Source organism: Bactrocera latifrons, unplaced genomic scaffold, assembly GCF_001853355.1.
Source record: "Bactrocera latifrons isolate USDA-ARS-PBARC rearing strain unplaced genomic scaffold, ASM185335v1 scaffold_34, whole genome shotgun sequence".
NCBI lineage: Eukaryota > Metazoa > Arthropoda > Insecta > Diptera > Tephritidae > Bactrocera > Bactrocera latifrons.
This window is the reverse complement of record NW_017536979.1, coordinates 1,656,718-1,684,023: the sequence shown is the minus strand read 5'-3', so window position 1 is coordinate 1,684,023 and position 27,306 is coordinate 1,656,718. Positions and strand designations below refer to the sequence as shown.

Here is a 27,306-nt window from a genome sequence, read left to right as displayed (position 1 = left end):
TATGAACATTGTTTGCCACAACTTGTCTAAGCATGCGACTGTAAGCGTGCTGGTGTTGTTGTTATTGATGCTAATGCCATTAAAGATGACTGGCGTATATTTGTATGTTTGCCATTGCCATTGCTGTTGTTGTTTCTGTTGTCATGGCGCAAAATACTAAGCATCATTGCTGCAGTTAAATCTGCAATCCATCTTTGGTGAATGTTACGGCGTTTATTATTGCTGCATCAGTGTGACTGCCTGCCAACTTTGGCCAACAAGGACGCGCAGCAGCCGCAGCGGACATTAAATAAGCAACAAGCGTTTAATGGGATGACAACAAGAACAACAACAACAACAACAACAACAACAACAACAACAACAACAACAACAACAACAACAACATGAATAATAAGCTGACTCTTTGCACGTTATTGTTATGGCCATTTACGCCAACGTGTGTTGCTGGTGAAAATTGCTGCATCACTTTGTTGTTGTGGCAGAAAATGGCGAAGCAGTTGGTCGTTGGTGCACAAAGAAATACTAAGGCCCACATGCATGTATGTCAGCGTACACGGAGAAGGTGGGRGCCTACAGTGACAGTTACTTTTTCTTGTGAATGCCTCTTGGATGCTCGGTTGGATGGCGTGGCAGCAGCAGCGCATGCATAAAAAGTGAAAATTTCAGGCAAAAATTGGTGCTTGGCAGAAACTTGCGCTTGCTGCTAATATTGAATGAGTCGTTGGTGAGGTGGATTTATGTAGTTGAGCAGAAAATGRCTACAAGACGCTGCTAATAGACGCCGCTCTACTGAGATTTGCAAGCGTCTTTGGTAGTGGTCCTTCGCACCTTCCTTGGAGTTGTTCGTGGAAGGTGAGTAATGCGAGTGGCTTCGCAAACTAGCGTAGAACAACTCTAAAGCAACTTTGGAAGCACGGCCCCATATCATTTTTATGTGGCCTCCTACGTGCAATTATTTTGTTACTCAAATCGAGCGCAAACAAACAAGCAGCGGATGCCAGCGTACAATAAACGGGCGAATTGTGTGCAGCTCTGGAGCTTGTGGTGTGCTGCCGAGCACGGTGAGTTTTTCTTTGYATTTGTAGTCTGTTGTTAAACGGAGAATATAAAAAGTGAACTGTTTTACTTTAYCTGGGTGCAGCTGTTCCAACACAACACACCCAGCACGCGTTGCATGCCACAGCGTTCTAGCGCTATTCGTAGAAACTTCTCGACGATTATTGTAATTACGTCTACATACAAACATATATTCATGCTTTTATGTATGAAAGGCATGTAGGTGAAATTGCGCTGGAGAACCAAGTAAAGGTAATCATAATACGAGGTGTGTTCAAAAAGTATCGCGAATTTTGTGTGTTTTCAAAAGTTATTTATTTATTCATGAATATTTATTTTGTCCCCTTCAAAGTAATCCCCATGAGATATTATACACTTGTGCCAACGGTTCTTCCAATCTTCGAAACACTTCAAAAAATAATTTTTTTATATCCTTCAACTCCTCCTTCGATGCCGTCTTTATCTCATCAAGAGAAGCGTAACGTCGTCCTTTCATGGGCCTCTTCAGTTTATGGAACAAGAAAAAGTCACAGGGGGCCAGAACTGGGGAATACGATGGCTGCGGCATCATTAGTGTGTTGTTTTTGGCCAAAAAGTCGCACACAAGCAACGATGTGTGAGCAGGGGCGTTATAGTGGCGCAAAAGCCAATTTTTGTTTTTCMACAAATCCGGGCGTTTCTGGCGGATTGCTTCRCGCAAATTGCGCATAACTTGCAGCTAATATTCCTTATTGACCGTTCTTCTCTGTGGCAAGAACTCATGATGCACCACRCCYCTGCAATCGAAGAAAACTTTCTGCAAAACTTTCGCGATACTTTTTGAACACACCTCGTAAACGATAGAATTAACAGTAAGGCGGGCGACAATTTCGCCAATCAAAGATAAGAGTTAAAAAAAAAAATATGCCATTACACCGGTTTATTGTGAGTGTAACTGAAATAAGCAAATTATTATTTCCAGCAACGAAATTTTGGATATTCCCCCAACTTTATTGACACAAAGCTCAATGAGGGCCGGTAGCGCTGAGAAGCAAGCCGAAAAAAAATAACAAATAAGAGGCACATGCAAGCACATGCGCGCCAACTTGTTTTTAGCATAATGATAAATGAAAAATTACTTAAAGCTGCCAAAGTGCCATCAAAGTATCCGCAATGTAAACGGCGATCACAGCAAACGCAACGATCAAAAGAAAAAATAGCACAAGACATGATGTTGGCAACAGCAATGCTAAGTGGAACACCAGCAAACGACATGAAACCGCAACTGTGGGTGGACTCGGTTATGTGGTTACCACAAATCTGACTCTCTGCCACATTGTCGACGTGTTTGCGACAACATCGACAGCAACAGTAACTGCAAGAGCGAGAGCAAGAGCAGGAGCAGCGCTGACAACGGTGACATAAACAAGCTGAGCAATTTTTGATGAGTGCTTTGGCTTGTTGTGGCAACTACATTTTGCATGTAGCTCCGGATGTCGTTCAAGTTAATCTGCACCCCATGTTGCCACAGCAGCATCTAAGCTTTCTTTTTGTGTGCGTATCGGCGCGTGTGCGCGCACGTTCTCGTTCCTCCTGCCCCTAAGCCTCCCTGTCTGTTAACACTCCTCCGCTCTTACTTCAGCTCACCCTACCGGCGTTAATTTTATTTTATTTTTTTTTAATTATTTCATAAAAATTGCCGAGGATGTTGCCGCCGGAGTGGCCATAGCAAGTCACTGGATCATTGCTGCTTACCGAAAGCAAGAAAAATTACYACAGAACGCAAACTAATGATGTGTTACAATGAGTGCGCAGCATGTTGCATGCCACAACGACACAAACGGACATGGTGCAGGCAAACGGTCGGTCAAACGGCCAGGCGGGCAACGTTTGGGCGCAGCCAACCAGTTTAATTATTAACKTGATGTTGTTGTTGTTGCTGTTGTCGCYGCCGTCGTTGCCGTTGCGGTTAGTGTGCGCGGCGATTCAGGTTGCAGCGGATGTCACATGGTAGAAACATGAATGCGGCACTCAGCCACACCAGGAACCCGGGGGGAGCATAGTTGGGAAGGCAAGCCGAGAGCGGTTGATTTGGTTGCGGCGCACTGCGCCACTAACGGCTGCATTTTATGCCACACAAGTGGCTGCCGACTTGCGATGTTTGCTGTCACTTTGTTTGCGTTCATCGTTGTTGTTGTTATTGTTGTTGCCTTTGCCAATGCCTTATATTTATTTTTAACAGCGCGCTACTTTGGAATTTAGCAGTTCATTATGCGAAGATGTCAAACGCGCACGCAAACACACTCACACACGCACACTCGTGCGCAATTGCATTTGATGGCAAATTTGTTGTGACTTTATGCCGCCATCAATTTGTGCGAAATTTTCGCATCATTTGCAAACATCCACGGAAACTATTTGTGTTGTGCTAAAAGGCAATAAAAGCGTGAAAACACACAACGCGCGTTCTTAGGGTGACTGCAGTTTATTTGCAGAAAGTAATTGTGCTGCAAATGACTTCATGCCAATGGATTGTACTACGCGCGACATGCACAACCGAGTGAATCGCCCAAATATCGGCGCGTCATGAGGCACCGAAATATTGGCAAGATAACAGTTGTACGGTTAGTGCATCGAGTTAATCGTGATAAAAAATTTAAAACATCTTCTAAAAATTGTTTGAATGTATCAATCTATAGTTAATATATTTTTTTAAAAAACCATTACCACAACTAAAAGTAGATAATGMTGTGGTTGTCATAATTTATATCAATAACCAACAAACATTGTTTGTCCTCATAATCTAAAATAAAGCAAATCGTTTTGTGCTCAGACACTGAATTTCCACAAAATTTTTTRTTGAAGTCAAAATTTTGCATAATGAAAATTTTTAGCAAAAATTTTTTTCTCTAACCGAGACGTACATATATACATTATGATATGTTCCAAAAGATATTTTCGAATTATTCTTAGACAGCTCTAAATCTTCAAAGCACACCGTTAATTGCACCCACCACGCATCTGTTGTGTGACACGATTAATCCCTATCATGAGATCGTTCCTCTCCAATCATATGATTCGCTAATCTTTTTCATACTCATAGTATATCACACTTTACATATGTAGGTGTGTATGTGAAAGATGGAATGCAACGGCGATAGAGATTAATTCGAGCGTAACTATTTTGATGAGTAATTTTCGCTGCCTTTGGACAGTTCAATAGCTTCTGTCGTTTATGCCGTTGCTATAGTGTTGTGCTTGGCTCCGTCTATTTAGAATATTCCCATTTGTACATATGTATGTATTTAACCACACACACTGGCACTCGTATATTTGGACGCCCGCATGTTTGCTATTTTGCTATTCAGCTAACTTTRAGCGTCTTAGCGAGTGTTTGGAACACGCCTTCGACTTCTAATTATGAATTCAATTCATGCAGAAAATTAGTCGAGCTGAATCATCGCTTTAATGAAACACACGGCCAGCGTTGCTCCTCGTCGTTGTTGTGGCCATTGTTGATCTTCTCTCTCTGGTTTAGATGCTTTGGCTTTTTTGCCGTCGCACAGATAAAAGCCACGTAATAATATGATTTAAGGCCAAAAATGTTGAAGTTAAAAAACATACGCAGCTAATTCATTTGGAAAAAGTTAGAAAGACAAAAGCCAAAATTGACTAGTGTTAAGTATGACATGAGACATATGGCACTTGAGTTGAGGGATTGGCAAGTGGGTGACTAGACCTCAGCGGTGACTGGTTGTCCGCTTCAGCCATTAGTTGTACTTTGTGTTGTGTGGCATTATTGCGGTGCGATGGTGGGGCTGTGGGGGGATGTGTGACTCGTGAGGTGTACAACTATACGCTAGCAACGTCGCATGCTGCATATGTTGGGCGATTTTTGCTTTTGTTGTTTCTAAATTGTTATATTCCGCTATTTTTTAAATTTTTTTTTTTACTTTTTTTATATTTTTTTATTGTTTTTATTTTATTTATTTTTTTTAATAATGTTACGAAAGGAATATGCGGGCTGGTGTCCATTGTTTCCACAAATTTGTGTGCTTGCCCATGTGAACGCTGCGCGCCGTTGTTACACTAATGTGTTGTTGTTATAAATTAAATTGTGCAAAAATGAAAATCGAGAAAAAAAACATTAAACAAATGTGAGCGCCACCTTAAAACAAAACCAGCGACGCCAACTGTTATAAGGCATAACAGCAAGAATCTATTGCGATATATGTACATACATACCAACAGGCGGCAGCAACACACACATACACTACCTTTTAGAGAGCGTGTGCTTTAGTTTTATCTGTACGGCCAACAATAATTGTTGGCTAATTTTTTCATAAACAAATSTATTTTAATTTTTATCTTGTTTTTGGTGTTTGTTTTTTCCATTCGTGGGCCTATGTTGTAKTCATTTTAGTTTTTAAAAAAATTTCAAAAATAAATACGAACAGATGCGCACGATGGTCATTAAAGTCTATTCTTTACTTAAAGCACACAAAAAACTGCATTAAAAGCACTAAATAAATAAATTAAAAAAAGATAGGGCAACTTGCCAATAAAGGTTACGGAATCATCTGCAAACGGCAACGCTGGAACCGTCAAAGTTCTCAATTCGCGATGGAGAAGMGTCTCAGAGACCCTTTATCATTAAAAATATTTTATTAAATTKATGAACTCAACATTATTTGAAGAAGGTTAAGTATTATATATCAAYACATATAGCATATATGTATATATTCGACCTCGTTCAGTAAATTTATGGCGACAAGAATTGTGGGACTTAATATCTGATTTTTGGAACTAGCACGCTTACTGCCTTCATTGTMTTCAACGCGCGCCAAAGTTTGTGTAATTTTGGCTCAGACACTATCGGAAAATGCCGAAAATACTACGCATATTTGTACAGCAGAACAAATGGACGCCGAGCCGCCGGGAAAATATGTGTTTGACATTCGCCAAGGCAAGAAAAAACGAACGCAATTTATTAAAAAGACTATTCGATGCTCTTTTTGCCTTTGTTTACTTGAAATAATGAAATAACATCAAATAAGAAAAGACAGACAAACTAATAATGGCTAACAACAATTGGCAATTCAATTTATTAGACGCTCTCGTCTCGACGCGACTAACGCTCACTCGCCCTGCCGCTGTTGAATATCTCCGCCACCAATGACAGCCATATTCTATTTTGTTGTTGTTCTGTAGTGATTTTTTCACATTTCGCAAAGCTACAGAAAATTCCGTCACACGAATCAAGCAGATTTTCGCAAATATTATTAATTATTTTATACACACACCCGCATATTTATGTACATCTGTATGTGCATCTATATGTATGTGTATGTAGTTGGGAGTGTGGTTATGTATGTTGGCATAAAAAACAAAATTTTGCACTAAAATATTAACGTGCGCCGTAGTGCCTTAAATTTTGCTGTCAAAGCTCCGAGTTGATATTATTTTGAATTTGTTAATTTTTATTTGCTACGCACATTTGCACAGCCATAAATTTCGATGATATATGAAAACGTATAAACCGTATAAATAATAGTAAAAAACCGAGCACTATGCATAAATATGTAGAGGGGCGCTTAAGGAACACAAACGGCATATGTAAGAATGCTTTGTATAGTATAACYATTGTTTTTGGTGCTGTCGCAACCACTTTGCAACAGCGCTTGCCGCCCAAAGCGCCAATTGGCATATACGACTACATAAGCATGTAGATATGTATGTATCTGTTTAGATAAAAGCACGATGGTAATTGAGTATGTCAAAATATTGACTCGCCGGAATATTCAGAGCGCTGKRAATGAAAGAAAAGCGCCAGCAAAAATGAGCACCAAAAAACAGTGCAGTGTACAAGGGCGGCTATCAGCGGCAAGACAAAGGGTATCACACATATGTGAGTGGGGTGGGGCACACAGTAGCAGACGCTTACAAGTGTTTCTTTCGCTGCGAACGCTTGTTAAATGAGTTGTTTTCGATAATTTCGCTGTCGCCCGATATTATTATTCATTTATTTGTTGCCAGACAAAACGTCCATCAGCTTGTATGTGCGCTGTGATTCATCTTACGTCAGCAGCGGGAGGAGTGAAAGTGCTATTTGAATATGAAAGAAAACAAATCCGTGAAGGTCATCTCACACACAACATATACATATATGTATACCCATATACAATGTTACATAGCGACGGGCGGCATCGCGCAAAGCAATGCGAAGGCCCAAAATAATGTTTTATTTTATTAAATACACATTCATTTTTAAAACAGAAGCTGTTAGTCTACAATATTATATAAATAACCGATATATATATATTATATACGAAAATCTGCTAATTTTGTCTCACACACTGAGAAGTCCTCAGAGGTGAAGCTTTCACTATAGCACTCAATGCTGTTTCAACTAAATGAACTTAGGATAGAATGGATTGAATCGTTTTATAAACCAATTGAAATCTCGCACTTACCATTTTTGTCGCCAGGACACGTTTTACAGCATTTGCCAGGCAATTGTACTGGGTCACTGCACAATGTTGGTGGACATTCGTGTTTAATGTTCTTGCATTGCACGCGCACAACAATGCGACGCTTCTTCGGCACCTGRAAGAGAGTAAAATCAAATAAATGAAAAGTTCTTCTTGAAAATTAAATGAGTAACAAAAATTATGTAAAAATACGGCATTTGCAAAAACAGGCTTTGCTACCGGATTTCAACTAACTATTCGACAAATATACAGACATTGGTATGTAAATGTGAGTGTGTATGAAAAGCAGCTSTGGCCAGTAGACTTCTCCCAGCCAATTATTGTAGTTGTGTATTGATGATGCATAATTAAATTGCGAAATTAAAATGCGATAGTCGTAGACAGAACAACTTGTTGCAGAGCACTTCTTTATTGGTGGCGCCAACAAGCGCCAGGCGGTATTTGGCAATGTAACCTTTTTGATGTAAGCATAATTTAATTCGCAGGCTTTTTGTAAACTTGAATTTTAAATGCCCCGCTGCGCTGAAAAACCTTATGAATGAAGGCGCGCTGGTAATAAGGCGCTCTTGCCCCCTGCGCCGCTGTCGCCCTGAGTTGCTTTGTGGAAATATACATCGTATATGTGAACCATGTGTGTTTGTATGGTTGTTGCTTACAATTAGCGCCACTCATCGCCAGCCATTTCAGTCTATCAGCAGGCACTGATCGCTTCTTGTAAAGTACATACTATGTATGTTGTTGCTATTTATGCTATTTAAATTGTATTCCTTTGGTTTTTAATTCATATTACATTTTTTTCATTTAAATTKTTCTTTATATGTCTTCTTTCCTCGCCAGTCGCGCTCATCGGAAGTCTTGTTTAATTAGTTGTAAGATAGCTTTGCTGTTTTAATGGAAGTTTTATCGCCCGAAGCGGTGAGCATCAGTAGCATGAAATTAAGTTCACTTTCGAGTTTATACATACATATATTATAAATATTAGACATAAATATTCGTTTGTATTTTGCTTTCATAATTCTTTAGTTTGCTTTTCTTTTCGTAACTCATTTTGCGCTTTTCTCTTTTGGCTTTAATTTTCTGCTCTTGGTTGATACAAAAAGTGTGCCTATTCATAAATACAGGGTGCCCAAATTTAACTGAAGATTCAATTTTGCCGCCATTTCTATATTTATTAATCTCTTCACAGTTGACGAAGTTAAAACATTATTGCGAATATTTTGTACGCATTTTTGGCGGCCCCAAAGCCTTCATTATTTTGGAAATATTGTTCAATCGTGAAGACACCTTGTTTTATAACGTAAAGCTCCAATTTTACTAATCTGAAACTTTTTAGTGTTTACAACACTTTGCTATGCACATAAATATAAAATAATTAAAATCTGGCGTTGATTTTGGGACACCCTTTACAGGCACGTGTATGTTGCTTTCGAACAAATTTTGTTAAATTAGTGTTAACGCTTATTTAAATGCTTTTATGTTTAAATTTAGCGAGACAATAAGACATATAATATGTGTGCTTCACGAATATATATATATCTATATATGGGAATTGTGGTTGGCGCCGCTGTTACCAAAATTAATTTACAACTAAAAATAGAGATTTAAATATTCCAATTTCTTTTACATAAATAATTTGTATTTATATATGCGCTGCGATATGTACGCATATCAAACAGCCATTTACACWCTGCTGTAGGCAAGTTTGTGTTAATACATGCATATTTATTCTGAATTTCGTTTCACACAACTCTTAATATCGTGGCTAATTAACTTTTAAACATTTTTTGCTACCAATTTGTGGTTGACAAATTCCCCACCTCGAATTCGTTGCGCTTTAATTTTATAATTTGTTCACAATTCACMGCTTTTTGCTSGGTTGTCTTTGCAATCTGTTGCTGTTGTTGCCTTCTTAGTAAGTTGTCAGGTCAGTTTAGGCGTGTGCACATGCGCATGCGCACGCGTTTCGGCGCGCCGCTGTGCCAACTAGATCGACAGTGCTCACTTAAGCACAATCGAAGGGAGGCAAAAACAGAAATAGCAGCGGTGGCAACTGGCGCCTAACAGCAGCTCCAATATACCCTGACTACAACCCGGCTGTTGGCGCATGCACGCTTTTGCTGTTTTCTTATGTCGTTGTTGTTGAGTATTTTACAAATACTATTGTTGCATTTGTCCTAGGCGTAAAAATGTTGGTGGTGTGACTGCAGCAAATTACAAAGAAAACAATTGTTTAGTTCACGCATTGGCGATTACTTTTTTATCTCCACATCCAAGAGCTAAGTACAGTTGAGTACATGTTCGGTTTGAAAGTGGGGCGTGGATATRCTGTTGTCGCGGCGTTTACTTGCTTTAAATGTCAAGCGGCAACGTGTTGCTCATGCAGATATGTAGACTTTTCCTTTTTTGTTTTATTAAAATATTGCACTCAAGCGTGGCACACGCCGTTGTTTCATTGCATACCGCGATCGCAGTGACTAAAACWGTTTATAATTGTATAAACATATGTAGGTCCGATGGTGGAGACTTCATGTCATAAATACGAATGCAAAATCAAGGCGCTATTATAAACGAGCAAACAGAACAGCTCAGAATTAAAGTCAAATATTATATTAAAGTAACGRCAGATAAATGTCATTTCTATAAGGAGTAGATATCTTATGGGTATGTAGTGTACAAAGAGAAAGCTGCGGCTGCGAAGTTTGTGCTAAACTAGAACAACCACATGCTTTTATGGTGACAATTTATTTATGTTATTTCTTCACAACTTGTGCGAGGTCAATAACAAAAAGTTAGCTGCCAAGCTAGAGGCACCAACCGCCAGCCGACAACCACAAGCCGCAAGTAAATTTTTTTTGTGTGGACTTTATTCATATCAAATTAGCTGCCATTACGATGTCAGTGAGCTTATATAAGCGTGTATGTGCGCTCTGCCACATAGTCATGATATTTCGAAATACCAGATCTCAAACAATAAAAATTATTGAATTTTTGAACTACTAAGACTTAAGTAAGCTTTTTAAAAACAACAATGAATCACTTAATCTGTAAGCAACAGGGCACTTGCGAATTGTCAAAACAGTTTTAGAACAAAGTATGTTTGGAAGTAAATCATTAAATTATACATGAGGCCTGATATACATATGTAGGTATGTATGTGCGTATGTATGGATAAACATATTTGAAAATTCGCAGAGAGAAGAAACTCAACGCCGAATTCCACAAGTCAAAAGTGTTGAGCCAATACCATAGGCCATGGTAAGGCAAAAGGCATATGGTGTTTACATTCCTATCTACGTACAACACATACATGCTTTCAATATCTGTTTATGTGTGTGTGATTGTGTTATATTTGGCATGCGATTTTTCTTCGCTGTTTAACAATCTCTGGCTGTCGTCTGCTGTTTGTTGCTGTCTCAACTGCAAACTTTTCGGTGTGTGAATTTCTATAAATGTTAGATGTGTGTCTATTGTTGTTATTGCTATAGCGGTTGGTCATTTACTACAGACTGTGTCATAGTTTGTCGTCGCTATTTGCAAACATTTTTCATCGTGAAAGGACCTTTAAAATGCGTATCAATCATGTCAACATTGGTCATAAATTTAACAGAAATAAAAAGCAATAAATACACTTAATATTAGACAAAGTCAAGACGTGAGGAAAATGTTACTCATACGCCATGGTGTTGCGGCATCTACTCACTCATGCAAAAGCCGATCGTAGAGGCTTCGGAAAAATTAACGAACCGAAAAACTATTTAAGTATTTTTATAAATTTTAAATGAAATTAAAGTACGAAAGTAATTGCAATTTCGGTGATTCCTAATAAAGCACGTGTCGAATTGTTGCGTAAAAATCAGCAGTTTCTTAATTGGATGCGAAAGCACTTGTTAATATTTGTTAAATCTTCACTTACCGCTACACATTCACATCTGATGCAGTACATGACACCGAATGGTGGACCAAGATCTGCGAACCAGGTGGAGCCGATCTCCCGCACTGTCTTGCCAAACTGACATTCCGAAACTGTAACGAAAGAAGTAAAAATATAACATTAAAGCAATGCCAATAATAAAAATTTAGTTTATTTTTTACAACATTTAAAGATATATATTGTTTTCTTAATAGCGCTTGGCAATAGAAATAAAAGTTAAAGCCGTAAAAACTATTTAAGCTTATATAAGCGAAGCAGCACGTTTATCAATGCGTACATCGCATTCGTTCTTTTGGTTCGTAAGTGATCAGCAAGCAATTTCAATTTAAGCCAATAAGCCGCAATTAACCCAAATCATAGCTCCGCCATACAAATTGCCTTACAAGGCTGAGTCAGCTTGTCGACTCGGCAATATATACAAAAATTGCTTTTGTTTTTACATGTTGTCTGTTTTTTTTGTTTAAATTTGTTTATGCTTTTTTGATTTGATTTCTGCCTCGCCATAGCTTTTTCCTGTAAATTTCAGAGCATATAAAATATTTGCTTGACGTTTTTACATAACTACATGTATTTTATAACAATATATGTATGTGGATAGTTTTGAATTTGTTGCTGCACTCGTGTACGAAAGTTGCTGAAAATTAATTGCTTCCTTTGCTTTGTTGCCAAAGTGGCGCTGGTCGCTTACGGACTATCGCTTGTTACACGGTTGTTAGTGCTTTTGTTGTCTATAGTTTTATTGGTTTCGGCTTTTGGCTTTTTGTCTGTGCGTTCTGCTTTTATTTCAGCTGATTACTGCGTTGTTGCGTTGCGTCGCTGCGCTCTAATCGCGCACTAGCCGAGCAAAATAAATTTCTCAAAATTGCTGGCGTCAGTCAATCAACGTAAACTTGCCACTATTGATATTCGTCGATGATGAGTTGACTGTGCTGCCTTTGTGGCCCTGCATATTTTGCCCCCTTCCTGCACACAACCCACAAACTCAAAATGTGGTCTAGCTTGTGTTGTTTATATTCTCATTTTATATCCCCCCGATTTGATTGATTTTTAGTAGTGCTTTTAATTTTCAATTGAAGTCTTAATTTCATTTCATTCCCAACAACATTCAATTCAGTTCAATTCAATTTGGCACAATTCACTTCGCAATGCTTATGCTATAGCCAGCTTATTACAGACCGGCGACCGAACATCTGACCAGTCGGCTCGTCGTCCGAACAATCAGCCAAGTGGCGATTCGTCATCAATAGCACTTTTCGCTTACAAGTCGGAGGCAGAGCCTCCATGCCATGCCGTCCCTTTTGCTGGTCTATTTTTCATTGTGTTGATTTTTATTTAATTTTTTTTTATGTACGCTTGCTTTTCACTCAGCTATAAACCTCATTTTGCTAACATAAATAAATGAAAAGCGATGCAGCAGACAACCACGCGTAACATATAGTAAATAAGAAAATCTTTTAAATTTAATTAAAGAAATTTACGTCCTCTGTATTTTTATACAATACTTTCTCGCGAAAATCAACCAAAAACTCGGAGAAAATAAGCAAACCGTCGCTCAGACGGTATCACATCAGACGATGAGAAATGCAAACGAAATGATTTTAAATTTAATTAACGATGTATATTTTTGAAAATGTTGAAAAAAAATCGTTGGAAAAATAAATAAAGCAGCGACACACAGACGCGGAAAATTAAAACCTTACACAAGAGCAGAAAAATAAAAAAAGGGTGGAAACAGCAACTAAAAGCAGCACAAATGAAACAGAAATTAATTAAAAATTTCAGGGACACTAGTCGATGATTCGCCTGTTCGAGGAAGAGAGGCGCAGAATGGGTGTCGTCAGCTATGGATAGAGACAGAAATTGATAATGCAAAAGTGAAATCATTCGGAAAGATAAGTGCCTATGAAATATAGCATACTGGTAAGAAATTTTCTATTATAAATTTTAATCGAAGTGCCGACTACCAAATTTAATAGCATTTACCTTAGAGCATGCTTTTAATAACGTGTGCAATTACCTAACGAATAAAATATTAGGACTAATATTAATGAGCAAAATAAAAGTGATTTTAGTAATTCGATTTTACTTTTATTCAGAAAATCATTTCCAATGACTGAAAACTAAAACTAGAAACTAAAATGCCTATGTATATATGTATATGTATATAATAATTCCATTCAACACATTTAAAATCAGTAAATAGTTCAGTGTAATTTTTTTCACAGCCTGAGAAGACCCCTGTTAATTTCCACCGTGGTTTCATGATTGCAGTKCAATCAATCACACGCCGGCGTTGCGCTGTTGCTGTCAACAATCACAACAAACCCGCACGAGCAATCAGACCATTGATTTACACTAAATGACTGGCAATAAAATCCAAATGAGCTGTAAAAATTATCCAAATAATTGTTGGACTGGATGTAAACGAACGTGAGGTGTGGGGTTATAAAAATTCCAGAAATAAGCTGCATGTGCCACACACGAAAAAGGCCAGGCCGAGCCGAAAACAACAACAAAGGCAGAATATAAGAAATAAAATAAAGTCAAATTAATAATAAGAATGAAGCTAGTCGAAATCGGACATTTCAATGGAAAATGAGATGACTTCAAAGAGGACAGCGGGGTGTTGAAGAAACGAAATCGAACAAATGGAAAGCAATCTGTGCTCACACTCCTAAACGAAGGATCGCACACGCCACACTCGTGCATAACAGCAAGAAATATGTATATACATATGTAAATAAAAGAGGAGAGGAGAAGATAGGCTTGTTGGGAAAGTGACGCAGAGCACAGAGCGGCATACGAAGGTGTCAAGGCAACAGCGGAATGCTTGAAATTAAATCATTTGTCTTCTTATTCATACACATTTTTCACAATAAGTATACTTTCATCTTTGGCTGTTTGTTGTTGGCTGACTGGCAGGGTCCCTGAGGTTAAATTTCAACAGCTAATCTTAAAATGGTGTGAAAATCATTTAAGATTACGCCTGGTCCGTCGGTGGTTGGCGCGCATTGTGGTTGTGGCCGAAGTGGATTTGTGTTAAAAAATTTTCGTTTCTTTTATTGTTTTTGTTGTTATCACAATGAATGAAAGAATGTGAGGTGAGAAATCTGTGATGATTAATTGTGGCGAAAAGTGAAAAGGGTGTTGGAATGCTGTGTTGGAAGCGAAACAATACAAGTCTATACAAAGCGGTGAGGCCAAGATAGAAAGAGGGAAATAAATATCACGCGTGGTGCGAGAACAAATCGAAAACTATTTCGCTATTATTTACATTACTTTCCTGTACGTTGCATGATGTCACATTTGAAGCGAAGCAACAATCTTTTACATACATACATACATATGTATCGACAATCTCGAATGGCGCCAAACCGAACCGCTCTAGATCCGCTCAATCGACCGCGCCAAAAAAGATGCAGATGAAACAGCGAAATAAGCACAAAAGTTGGGAGGAAACAGTCATTGGCGGCATTGCGAAACATTTACGTGCAACTTCAATTACCACGCAAGAGCAATAAATCAAAAGAGTGCGCGACGTACCGACTAAATCGGCTGTCGACTCTGGGTTCTCGACTGTCGACTGTCGACTCTTGGACGTCAGAGCTGTTGGCCAGCGGCGCTGCAGCGGCCACACGCCATTACAAATGACAAGCAGGCAAAGTGGGCAAATGTCGATTGAATTGAATTAGAGAATGTAGGAAGTTGTCTGATGGGGCAGCATCAACAACAACAAAATTCAAAACGTGTAAAAAGTAAGAACTGAGAGGCAAAGACCAAAATAGTAAGAGCAAAAGCAACAGCAACGACAACCAAATTGGCAGACAGATAAGTTGCCGGCCCAAAGTGGCAAAAAGTGGGCGCAATTGTTGCTGGCGCATCGCCGCATCGCTAATGTATGTTCAAACGTGTATGCAACTGTGGTTTTGTGCACATAAAACGGCAATAAGCGCTACACTATTTAGGTAGGCTGAATGTGTGTAACAACAACAAAATTACCAAAGTGGCGTCTAGCAGCCGCCAGGCGCACTATGTACACACTGACGCACACGCAATAGCGCGCAAGTCAAATGCAGGCCTTTCTGTTCTAGCCATATTTTGTTTGGCGTTTTTGCGCCTATTTTCCGTTTGCGGCTTTTTCCATTTTTTCGATTCGTTTACTTGACAAGTTTTTTTTTTATTGCCACAACCGTTTGTGGATGCTTGTCGTTTTTATTGTGTGAGCGAGCGTAGGATTTTGTAATTTTCAGAAATAAATTGACAGTTGCCATGGGTGAATTTGGCCTGCGCTCCGCTATTGGCTCATACATTTTATTTATAATCTGTGTCAATACATAAACAATATTTGTAGTGTGGCAGATTGCATCCAACTGGTTGCATAATTATTTATAATTTCCTTTCCTGCCGTCGTATGAAAATATTTTTCTAAACAAATATCTACTTCAAGCGAAAGTCTTTATTCTGTGTTGTATCAAACAAAAATTAATTAAAAAACAACAAACACAATACTTTCTTAACTTTCTTACGCAAGAGCAAGAACATTTTCAGCAATAAGTTTATTAAATTCTGAAGCTCTTAAGAGCCGTAACACTTCATGCCTACTTAGGCTTTCTTCTCAACTTTGTGATGCAGGTAATATATGTATGTATGTAAGTATGTATTTATAATAATTGGCGTAGACGTATGTTAAAATCGCTGTGAGACTGCATATCGTGCTGGAGCGAGCGTAGGAAGTGCTTGATTTTACAAATTACTACCAATGGTGAATGYAAATCTCAATTTGAGCGTGGCGATTAGCCGTAGTCGGCAACACTTCCGGCACGCAAAGACGGAAACTCATTTATTGTGACTGCTTTTTTGATAGTTACTAAATACATACATATGAACATACAATCTAGATTATTATTATATACATATCTGTCTTTACAAAATCCTTTAATACAATGCACAACTTGACACTGACAAATTTCCAAAATTTCCACACGCCAGGCTCATCCATCGGCAACGCAGTCGCTTCATTTCACGGCGCACACTCTGCTTGGGAACACAACCCACCGCACATTCGTTAACGAATAACACAACTTGCCCCGCGATTAGAGTGTTGTCGATCATCGCGAAATGCTGAATGAAATGGCCTACATCGAACGACACACACATACACACAAGAGCACTTGTTCAATAAATAAACAAATTACGCTTTAATCGCAACTGTTGATTTTCACGTACATAAATACATAACTACGTATATGAGTTTGCTGTTTGCTATCATTGCTGCCCATTGTTTCTGCYGCTGTCGCTGCCGACGCTGCTGTTGTCTGCTACATTTCTATTTAGCAAATGAATACACTGGCGRCGGCCTCAAATGCGGGGCACACACCACTTATGGCAGGGAAGGTGGGGCAGSGCGATGGCAATGCGCCCCGTTATTGCTGTTGACAGCARCAATGCGAGCAGGCGTKTGCGAATGTGTGCGCCAGCAGCAACAGCGGCGCCAACAAGTGTCAAGCACTCATTAATGACAGCTGCAAAATAATTACGCAAATAAGAATTAAATGTCAATGTACATACTCGCGGACTTTTCATATATGTATGGGTAAATATGTATGCATGTATATAGAGGTCGACATTTTCGCTGGCATTCCTTATGGTGCTGGTGTGACAGCCTTAGCGCCACTGCTATACACTGCTTATGCCTCTCTTCTTGATTTGCTATCACGCAATTTCATCGCTCTGAGTGTAAGTGCCTGCTAGCTGACTGCCTGACTCGATGTCGGACAGCGGCTGAATGTCATAGACGCGCTTCACTACAATTGACGGTTGATCGATCGCCAGTGATGCACAAGAGTGCGTATACATACACATACATACATATTTATAAAAATGTATTTGTGTATGTGCATATATGTGAGGCGCTGCGACAGCGTTGTTTTTTTTTTTTTACTTTTTTTGACTTATTGGCAAAGCAACARACATCAAATAAAAGTTCATTATTTATTTACAAAAAACACGTGTCAGGTGTACGATGTGTAAATTTGAAAAATGCCTATTTATTTGAACATACCTAAGCCATTTTGCTGTTATGCAAATACAACTAGTTAGTTAAAATTTGAAGCTTGATTGCAGAGAAAAATCACAAAGCCCAAAAATATGCAGATCTACAGACATACATATATATTTTACTCTCTTTAAAAAAATATGTTTCCAATTATTTTTGCGATATTCAGAAAAAAAGTGTATCAATATTATATTTTGTATCCATTTTTTTAATGAATTAATTAAAACATTTAATGTTTTCTTAATTATATCCTGGAATCGTTTAGTTCTTTGATTACTGTTGCATGACTGCATTACCAAGAAAGTAAATAACTTTTTATTCAATTTAATTTGGTATTGACAAAAGACCAGTCAAAACTCAGCTTTGAAAGGCGCCTCCTAAGCGAAATCGCTGTTGACGCCACTAAAATTCAAAACAAATGGCTATTTAATAGCGGCTTAAAGCGCGGCTTCCACTGATCTCCTAAGCGCTGAAAGCCGAACAGACAAACAAACGTACATATTATACAAACTCATAACAATAGAGACGAGGTGGGACGGGTCGACGGAGTATACCGCAGTGGCACATAAATTAACTRCAAAAGTACATGAGTGGAACAAAAGACGGAGAAAACGACCAGCGATTTGCATAAGCAGCGACAAATGCAAATTTTATATACCGCAACAAAAGCAACAAACAAATGACAAAACGTTAAAATTTAAACAAAAATAAATACGCAAGGTGGTGTTGGTGAAGAAAACTCTCAAAGATGTTAGAATTAATTCGACGCAATAGTATCGGGGCCGCGACACACACTCACACATACAAACAATAGGCATACATGCATTTGTGTGTGTGTGGCCAGTTCGGGCGACGAGCGAATAACAATTTCAGCTTGAATAATTTTGTTTGCACTCTGCTTTAAATTTAGACAAATTAGTATTCACGTGCTATTTGCTGATAGCAAAAACACTCATGTGCTTGATTATAATATAGTATGTATGTTCATCTAAATGTCGCACGGGCGTGCAGAGCCATATGTCGCTAACATAAAAGGACGCTGAGGTATGAATCTTATGATGTTTACCAGATGCAGCTTTTGATTGTCGACGAGTTTGCTAAGCGGCCTACAATGCTGCTGGAGCCTAATACGGCATATCAGCCTACTCACACACAGACGAGCACATGGGGGGAGATTGCTTAGTTAGCAACGCTAAGATGATAAGTCAATTGACAATGCTAACGCTCGCCTGTTGTTGTCGTTGCTGGCGTTCACGGTGTTGACATCGCATTTATTATCAGATTAATTCACAGGCGGCGGACAGGAGGTAGCGGTGACCCACAACTGAGGGCTTTTGGTGTTAATTGGCAACAGGTAAGCAGGCAGTAGCTTAACAGGTGAGGAGGTCGTTCGCTGGCATGGAGGCGCCGTGGTGTCGTGGTGTCGAGGCGTTGAAGCGGTAAAAGCGCTTGACTAGCACGCAAATAATACAAAACTATAAATATTCAACATTTCAGTTTTGAAAGCGTTGGCGCCATTTGTATTTATGCGTTCGCCGCGCAATGTACTCATGTGTGTATGTGTGTGAATGTGTGAGTGTGTGTGTGTAAGCTTATGTTTGCGAAAAATTTATAATAACGTTTACAAACTGATGAAGCTCGAGCGTGTGCACGCACAGTCTAATCGAATTTAATATATATATGTTTATATTTGTATAAGTGTATGTGAGTATATATTTTTGACATTTGCTGTCTGTTTTTTCACTTGCGTCTTGTTCTTTTTAATTCGCATTTTATGTAGTTGGTGGGGCGCCAAATTTGCTTTTACGAGCAGCAGCCGACCGCATAAAGTATGCGAATGCAATAAAAATTTGTCGAAATGTGGCTAATCAATTCTCAAGCAAACAATTAAAGAAATCATAGAAATATGTATATACACACATAAATACACATGCATTTTTTGATGATTTCTATAAATCATTTTTTATAAATATGATARCAATTTGCGTCGTCTGAAAATGAGCTAATAATAAATACATGTGTGGGGGCCCCGGCGTGATCGTCTTAGCATAAAGAAGAATTAAAAACTTTTTGGAAAAGTCGTTTCGAATGTCCCTAGGGTACTATTTCGTTTTTACTATGAAAACCTTATTTTTCTATAGAAAAATTTGTCTAAATCTCTTCTGTCTTCTAAACGAATAAATAMAACAAAAATTATTTACATATACATACATAAATACATACATATGTATATATACATATGTGTATAAGAATAGCAAAGCGCCGTAATGCGTAGCGTTTGGGAGCCGCTGTATTTTAAAATTGATAACCCATACACAAACAAAAAAAAAAAAAAAAAAAACGCCAGAAAAACTTCGCACCGACACAAAAACATACGGACACTTGAAGTTGGATATCTTTGCTATATGTATTAACGTATATACATACTATACATCCATTCATAGCATGTGTTTAGCCAAAAAAAAATGAAACAAGCCACGAAAAGCGACAAAATTTTAAATTAACTTGTTATAAGCTACCCAACAACAATACAAAAAAAATTTAGTGTCCAATCAGCAGCTTAAGAACGAAGCACTGGCCTAAAATTGTCTCCCAGCTTCACTCTCGACGCAACGCTGTTCGCTGCTATCGCCGAGCTRATTCGCCGTTAGAAGCGCTAATTTCGGACGTTTGTTGTCTGCTGTCGCTTGTTGTCATCACTCATTAAAGTAGTGAAGCTGGAGCGAGCTCCAGCGATATCCAAGAAATTCTAAAGCCTACTTACGAGCAACAAGCCGAACTTTAACAACAATAACAAGAGTATACCCGTAATTTATTAAAAGCATGCTAATTTTTGGTTTCTTGTTAATTAGCTATGCCAGATATGTATGCATGTATTTTCCCTTTGAGCTCTTTGGTACCAGCTATCTCATTTTATTTGTGTATGTGTGTATATATCCGTTTCTAATTTGTACACTAAGTACTTATATAATATTTATAGCAGTTGTAAATTTCTTTGCTAATGGGATATATAATTAAGAACCTAATTTGTTGCTTATATATTATAATTGTGGACTTATTATAATATTATAACTGGTTGCTGATGGATGTAGACATACATATGTACATACAAACAGTGTAATAATGATAAATATCAGAAGATTTCATTTATCAATCCCGTAACACAGCTTAATGTAATGTAATTTTTCTCTAACTCGTGTATTTAATGGCCGTTTGCGCTGACCACTTAGCGGCTTCATCATACGGATGTATGTACATAAGCCAACGTGTCACTCACTCTTAAATGGCTTGCAGTGTAACACAAACAACTGATACTGCCAAGATAAACGACTAGTATTCTTCCTGAATTTCACTTCCTCATAACGGCCACTTCAATTATATACATATGTACATACATAAAGCGCTACGGGTGTCAGTGTGTATGTGTGTGTTGTGAGGAGGCAACTCGGCAATTTCGCTTGGAACTATTTTGCCATTTTCCATTTCCAATACAATTATCGCATTGTCAGCATTATTTATGGCCGTAAATGACAAAAGCAACAATAGAAATAAATAAGTGAGACGCAAGCAAGCAACAATGACAACAATGCAGCAACAACATTACTCTTCACACATTGTACAGCACATTTATTATATTTGTGTGTATGTTTGTGCGATCACTTGATAAATTAATCAGCAAAAGCTGGTTACGAAGACTTGGCGGCAATAAAAAGTAAAAGATTTGAATGGATAATAAATAAAGCAAAAACAAAAGCCGAAAATTAAAAACAAAAATTCGCACACACGCACTCATAACTTGCATATGCATGTTCATGTGCATTCTAATATCTGAACTGTGATCGAGTTTCAATTATTATAAATATGTTTAACGAAAATCGAAAACGACTGTTTCGCGTATTAAACGGAGTAGTGCATTAGTTCGTAATGTGACTAGCAGGACGTCAATGTGGGGTTTTTGCAGGCATGCGTACATATAAGTATATATGTATGTACATAAGTATTAAGTGTCCTAAACAAATCATTTATATAGAAAATTTATTGACAGGCCCATAAAAGAACCGAAATACGTCAAAAGTTAGAGCAGTGAAAACGCTAGACATCCGTACATCACACCCATACACATACATATATGTAGTTGGTTACTACTGATATTGGAAAATTTAAGGCAGTTAAATCGCGTCTGGGAAAATTTGTTAATTTTAATTATACTTTTATATTTCTTTGCGGGAAATTTCCGAAATGACTGTGTACTCTTGAGAATTTCTCATAACTTGCACACATAMACACACAGAAACATGTATGAATTTATAGCCATGCGTCATCTCACATGTGATCATCAAASAATTTTCAATTTTACAAAGACTTGCGCTTCATTCCATTGAAAATTGTAACAATTAAGCGATAAATAATTATTACTAATTGGAGATAAACCAAATGTTGACATTTCAAGCTSTGTTTCACTACCTTTTTTGCGTCTGTATTACTAAAATTGAATTAAGCTGTTACACTTGCCATTTTATATATAAATGAGTTTATTCATTATAAGTTGAGCGGTTTATTATATTGAAGAGATGAGGATGTATGTATGTGTGCGCATGCGGTTTACTCGTGTATGGGCTTGTGCGCGTACCGATCCATGTTCGAGATGTTTGATTTTTTACGATCGATGTGCGCACAAAATCTCATTTCTCTCGTGTCGCCGAACAGTGAAGATCGCAGACAAACAATGGCAAGTGTTAAGGGGGGAGCCTGCTTTGGAGGCTTCAAAAATTCGATTTGGTTGAGGAATTTTTCAGGAGGGAAACAAAAAATTGATTGAAGCGATATTTCTAGGCTTTATAGTTATATATTTAAACATTTTTCACAAATTTTATGAATACGAAATTTGTGATATTCTGCCTTTGGGAAGCAATTGCACGATGCATGTCGCATTTTTCGGACGGCGGGCAGGATGCAGGCCGCAATTTCTATCAGAATATTCCAAAAAAAAAAGTGTAAAATTTAAAAAAATATTAAAAAATTGAAAAAAGTGGGATTCGTCAAAAGAGATTTTACTTAATGTTGTTTAAAAATATGTTTAAACTTGACTTTTCTTAGTTTATTTATTATAGTTTAAATAGAAGATACTTTAATGCCAAAGATAATAAACTTTGCCCCATATTCCATAGGACGTTTAGTCATCAATTAAGAAAAATCGTAAGAATGAAAACCGAGAAATCGCAAAAAATTAAGATTTCGTATCAGAATTTATTGATCTTATAAAAAATTAATTAGCAATTTGGCAAACGAAAAGTGATAAATATAAAAATAAAATTGAGAAAAATAAAAGTTAGAATAATTTATTAACGAAATGGAAAGAAATAKATAAAAGTGCTACATTAGAAATAAATTCCTAGAAATGTTCCGCTTGCCTATGGCACATGTTTACTGTATGAAGAACGAACGCAAAATGGATTTGTGTGTCGCGTATGGGCGAAACGAATTCACACAGATCGAACGCACATGTGTGTCGTGTATGGGCCCTATAAGGCACTAGCAATTGCTAGCGATATAACGGCTGGCAAGCTAGCTAGTCACTCTTTGTAACTGTATATAAAATTTCATATAAYACTGAGTTGTTTCCGTATAAAAAATTAATAATCAATAAGAAATCAATTAATGAAAATGTGAAACGCTTGACTCGCATGCGTCTTTTGTGTGTGGATGTAATGTGTTGAAATGTAAATGCGCAAACTGCCATTGTACTAAACGCCCAGCGGTTTAATGTCAAGCATGAAGTGTGTATGCTAACCATGCGGCTTGACGGCCGACGGCATTGGAGCTGCCCAAACAACTATGCGGGGAGGCGGTCATGCGGGCCATCGTTAGCTGTCTGCCACCCCCCACAAATGCATTCGCTACTGCGCACGCCCATTTTAGTCTCTTATTGTTGACTTTGTGGCGGATTTTGTTGTTGTTGTTGCTATTTCGTTTGATCAACAGTTTTTTGTTAAATTTTATTTTTGTCGCATACTTTCCGATTGCCGTTTAGCGCTAACATTTAACAGCAACAGCTTTAGATTGGCTCGTAATGTTGTTGCTGTTATTGCTATTACCTTTGTGTGTGTATGTGTGCACATACATATGTATTTATTAGTGTATTTGGCTTGTTGTGGCGCCAGTCGCGCGCTATTGCACATTTTTAGCACTGCGCTATTTTGCATTTTTCATTGGCTACATACACATACACGTACATGTACGTATGTCTGTAGGCTGTTAGTGTGCAATTGCTGATAGAAATATTATTTATTATTTGCACAAATCAAAACTTTATTTATAAATCATTTTTTACKCACATTTCCATTTGTTCGCTTTAAGTTACAATCTTAAATAATAATATATTACACGATCAAATACAAACAGACAATCACTTGCATATACATACATATGTATGTTCATGCAAACAGTGATACGCGTGATATTCAGTGCCATTGAGGTGGGTTATTGGGAACCAATTTACCATTTCCACGCTGTGTTTGTTGTTGTTTTCGTATTTTGCAACGACGCTCGATAGCCGCATCTTCTGCTGATATTGCGGTATTTTTTATGTTATTTATTTACAGTTGAATGCTACACGYCCACACTTTTTCGCAACGCTTATATTTGCGCGCTACGCTTAATTTTATCTTGGCRTTTCGGCGCGCCACGCCGCGCTTTGGCTGCGACACTTCGCTTCATACGCTTTCCGCCCCCTCACTATTCTTAGTGTTATTTGTTATTGCCAGTGTGGTTGCTGTTGTTTAAAATAAACACAACATTTGCATTCCGCAACGCTTGGCATTTTGTATCGCCTTCTGTCCGTCTCACACGCTCCCCATTAACTTCTGGCCAGCAGTAAAACTCGTTTACCTCTGTATTGCYGTTCATTCAAATAAATCAAGAATGAATACATGTATTGTAAGTATGTGTGTGTGTGTGCATGTGCAGGTATGTATTGGTGTTTGCGTAAAGTTGTTGTTTGCATTTGCAATTTCTTATTGTTTTCAACCGACTGTGAAGGGTTGTGGTTTAAATTCGCCAAATTCTCACTTTTCTTCCACTTCCTCGCTTGATTTCACACTAATTATTTATTGAATATTGCTAATGGAGGATACTCATTTTTAATTCAATTTAATGATGTGGTTTCATTAAATATTGTCTTGAACTACATTTTACTACAAGTAATAGTACTTCTATCATAATTGAAACATTTGTATGATTTCTACTTTCTAACGTTAGCAAACTTATATATAGAGGTGTAATGTAAATTCCAAACCTTTGCGTTAGATTGCAAATGTATTTTTGCACAAAAAACAACAAACATTTATACAAATGTATATTTGTGCAGGTGTGTGTGCGTGTATGCCTTCCGCCAGAACGGCTGTAACAATAAATAAAGTATTACYCAAGCGAAAAATGTTTATAAATACAACAGTTTATTTTTGCAACTGATCTGGCGTCGCTGGCCCTTTGCCGATTTGGCGGCTGTCGGGTGTTGAAGACGACCACGCGAATTCACTACTAGGGTTACGCTCTCCAAAATACACAATACAAGTATGCTTACATGTATGTACATTTAAACACACAAAAATATGTAGTATGCACTATACAAATGCCCAATGCCATTCAGTTGCCAATGATTTATTTTCTTAATTTGTATAAATTTCGACGAGCAATTATTTATTATTTTAAAGCTCAACTAATGCATTTGCTTATAGATTTTCGGATATGAAGACGGAAATGCGATTTTAGYTGCGATGAGGCACCGGTCACATGGCAAAATCTCGTCGCTGTCACGCCGTTCTCCTATTTGCAATGTATCATTAAAGTTTGTTGCTGTATTGTTGTTATTTCTAAGATTTTCTGTGTCCTGTGTTGTGCGTGTTGCCTAATGTGCTGAACAAAATGAGCGCACGACAGTGAACTGAAAATGGCGTTGTGAATCCTGAAAGAAGGCAGCAACATAACAATGGTCGGCATGTACACAAGACAACTCAGCTGTCCATTTTGCATGTACAAATTTTCGTTGTGTCCATACTAATGCCTCGCACTTTAATGAAGTTTTAATATATTGTTCAAAGTGAAATTTTGTATGCAAAAAATAAGTAAATAGGTAAATTTATTTGTTTCAAATAATAGAGCTATTTTATGCTTTTATTTGTAAAATAACGTCAGGTTTGTTAAAGCTTTGAATAATTTAACATTTCACATATTAGTGGCATCACCACTGTCGTCCTACTGTCGTTGGCAAACATAAAAATATATTGAAGTTAGCGAGAACGACAACTGTCGGCCTGCAGTCGTGTAGTCGTGCAGCTGCCATAACTGWGTCCATAAGAACGTGTGTATTTTAATGTTTGACAGATGTCGCTTGCAGTCTGTCGCGCTCAATGTGTTCAGCACATTACCTGCATTATATTCCATTCAACCGCATTCTCGTTGTGGCCACTTGTCTAATTCCGCTCGCGCTCGTTATGCCCCCTCCCTGGAAGTCACCGGAATTCTGTGAATGTRCGCCGGCCTGTGGCCATTTTAGCTACTGCTTGTTCTTGTTGCTTTCAGTTGAACTTTTCGTAATGAATTTTGCAATTGGAGCATACGAAAACAAAAACACAGAATAAAATAAAAAGAGTGTAATTCAATAACAAGCGAAATGGAAACAATATACACTCTTTACACTCGTTTAATATTTTCGAAGTGTATTGTTTCCGTATGGCGTTTGGAAAAAACATGAAAATATGTACAAAAATCGTCTTATTTCGGGGAAGCGCAATTCGAGAGAATTGTTTTGCAACAAACCATAGTATGAAAATAAGATTACTTTCTACAACGCCGTTATTATGTTGTCATTTGCATATAAATATTGCATTACATATGTTGGACTTCAAGCGACATCTGTCAAATATTAAAATGCACACGTCGCTCTATATGTGTTCAGCACATTACTCAGCATAGTATTTTTACATTTTTCAAATTCTTCTCTTGAGAGTATTTTATAATCGCGCTTATCCCTTTTTAACTGTGGGATTCCTCGCTTACTTCTTTTGCCTCTCTTTTTTGATTCTGCCATTGTTCAATCCTAATTCCAGTTGGCAAGACTCTTTGGAGTTTTCGCAGAAATCAGGTAAGGTCTTAAATGCGCCACTACTTGGCGTTGAACATTGTACATTAAGCCGATGCAACTGCACCCGAATCCCAACCGTCCAGCTGCTGGAGATGCAATCTCCGCTTATTCCTATAACAATAGCAACATAGGGGCGAATACCCTGTCTGTTATTTGAATAAGTGATATACACATGTTTTTATTCAATATTGACCAAGAGTAGTCAGATCAGTCTGATCGGTCGAGCGCAAACTGAATCGGATTACAATGATAAAAAGGAGAATTAGGCTCAAAGGCTGATGGTGGTGGAATCGTATTGTATGAAGTAATTGGTAATAAAAAAGAGGAGAAAATTTGGGCTGTGAATTTTACTCGTATTTAAAATAATTTGTGCAAATTATCTATAAATTCATTAGTGCATATAATTGGATATTCGGTTTTCTGTATTTGTTTCGAAGAACACAATAAACACAATATCTTTTAGTTGAGCTAGCCACCCATATAAAGTCTGTCCTTAAGCAMTCAGCAAGAACATCTTTAAAAGCAACAACGAGATATAATTTGCCGATTTCATCACTCAACACATTGCGTTTGGCTCAACGATTGCAAGCCGTATTTGCTGCTTCTTGATCTTCTTCTTCGCTGCCGATCTTAATGACTGCATGAAGAAGTA

The 27,306-nt window shown here is 37.8% G+C and overlaps 1 protein-coding gene across 8 annotated transcripts in view; it reads right to left on the bottom strand.

Moving 5' to 3' along the window:
• The window catches only part of LOC108971407 (dorsal-ventral patterning protein Sog), a 71,262-nt gene that overhangs the window by 10,193 nt on the left and 33,763 nt on the right, over positions 1-27,306 (bottom strand). For all 8 annotated transcript variants that reach the window (XM_018937447.1, XM_018937450.1, XM_018937448.1 and 5 more), the window contains exons 3-4: positions 11,440-11,549; positions 7,509-7,641 (exon numbers count right to left, since the gene is read on the bottom strand). In XM_018937447.1, coding sequence (XP_018792992.1) covers positions 7,509-7,641; positions 11,440-11,549 — 243 coding nt within the window. The remainder of the gene's footprint in view (positions 1-7,508; positions 7,642-11,439; positions 11,550-27,306) is intronic.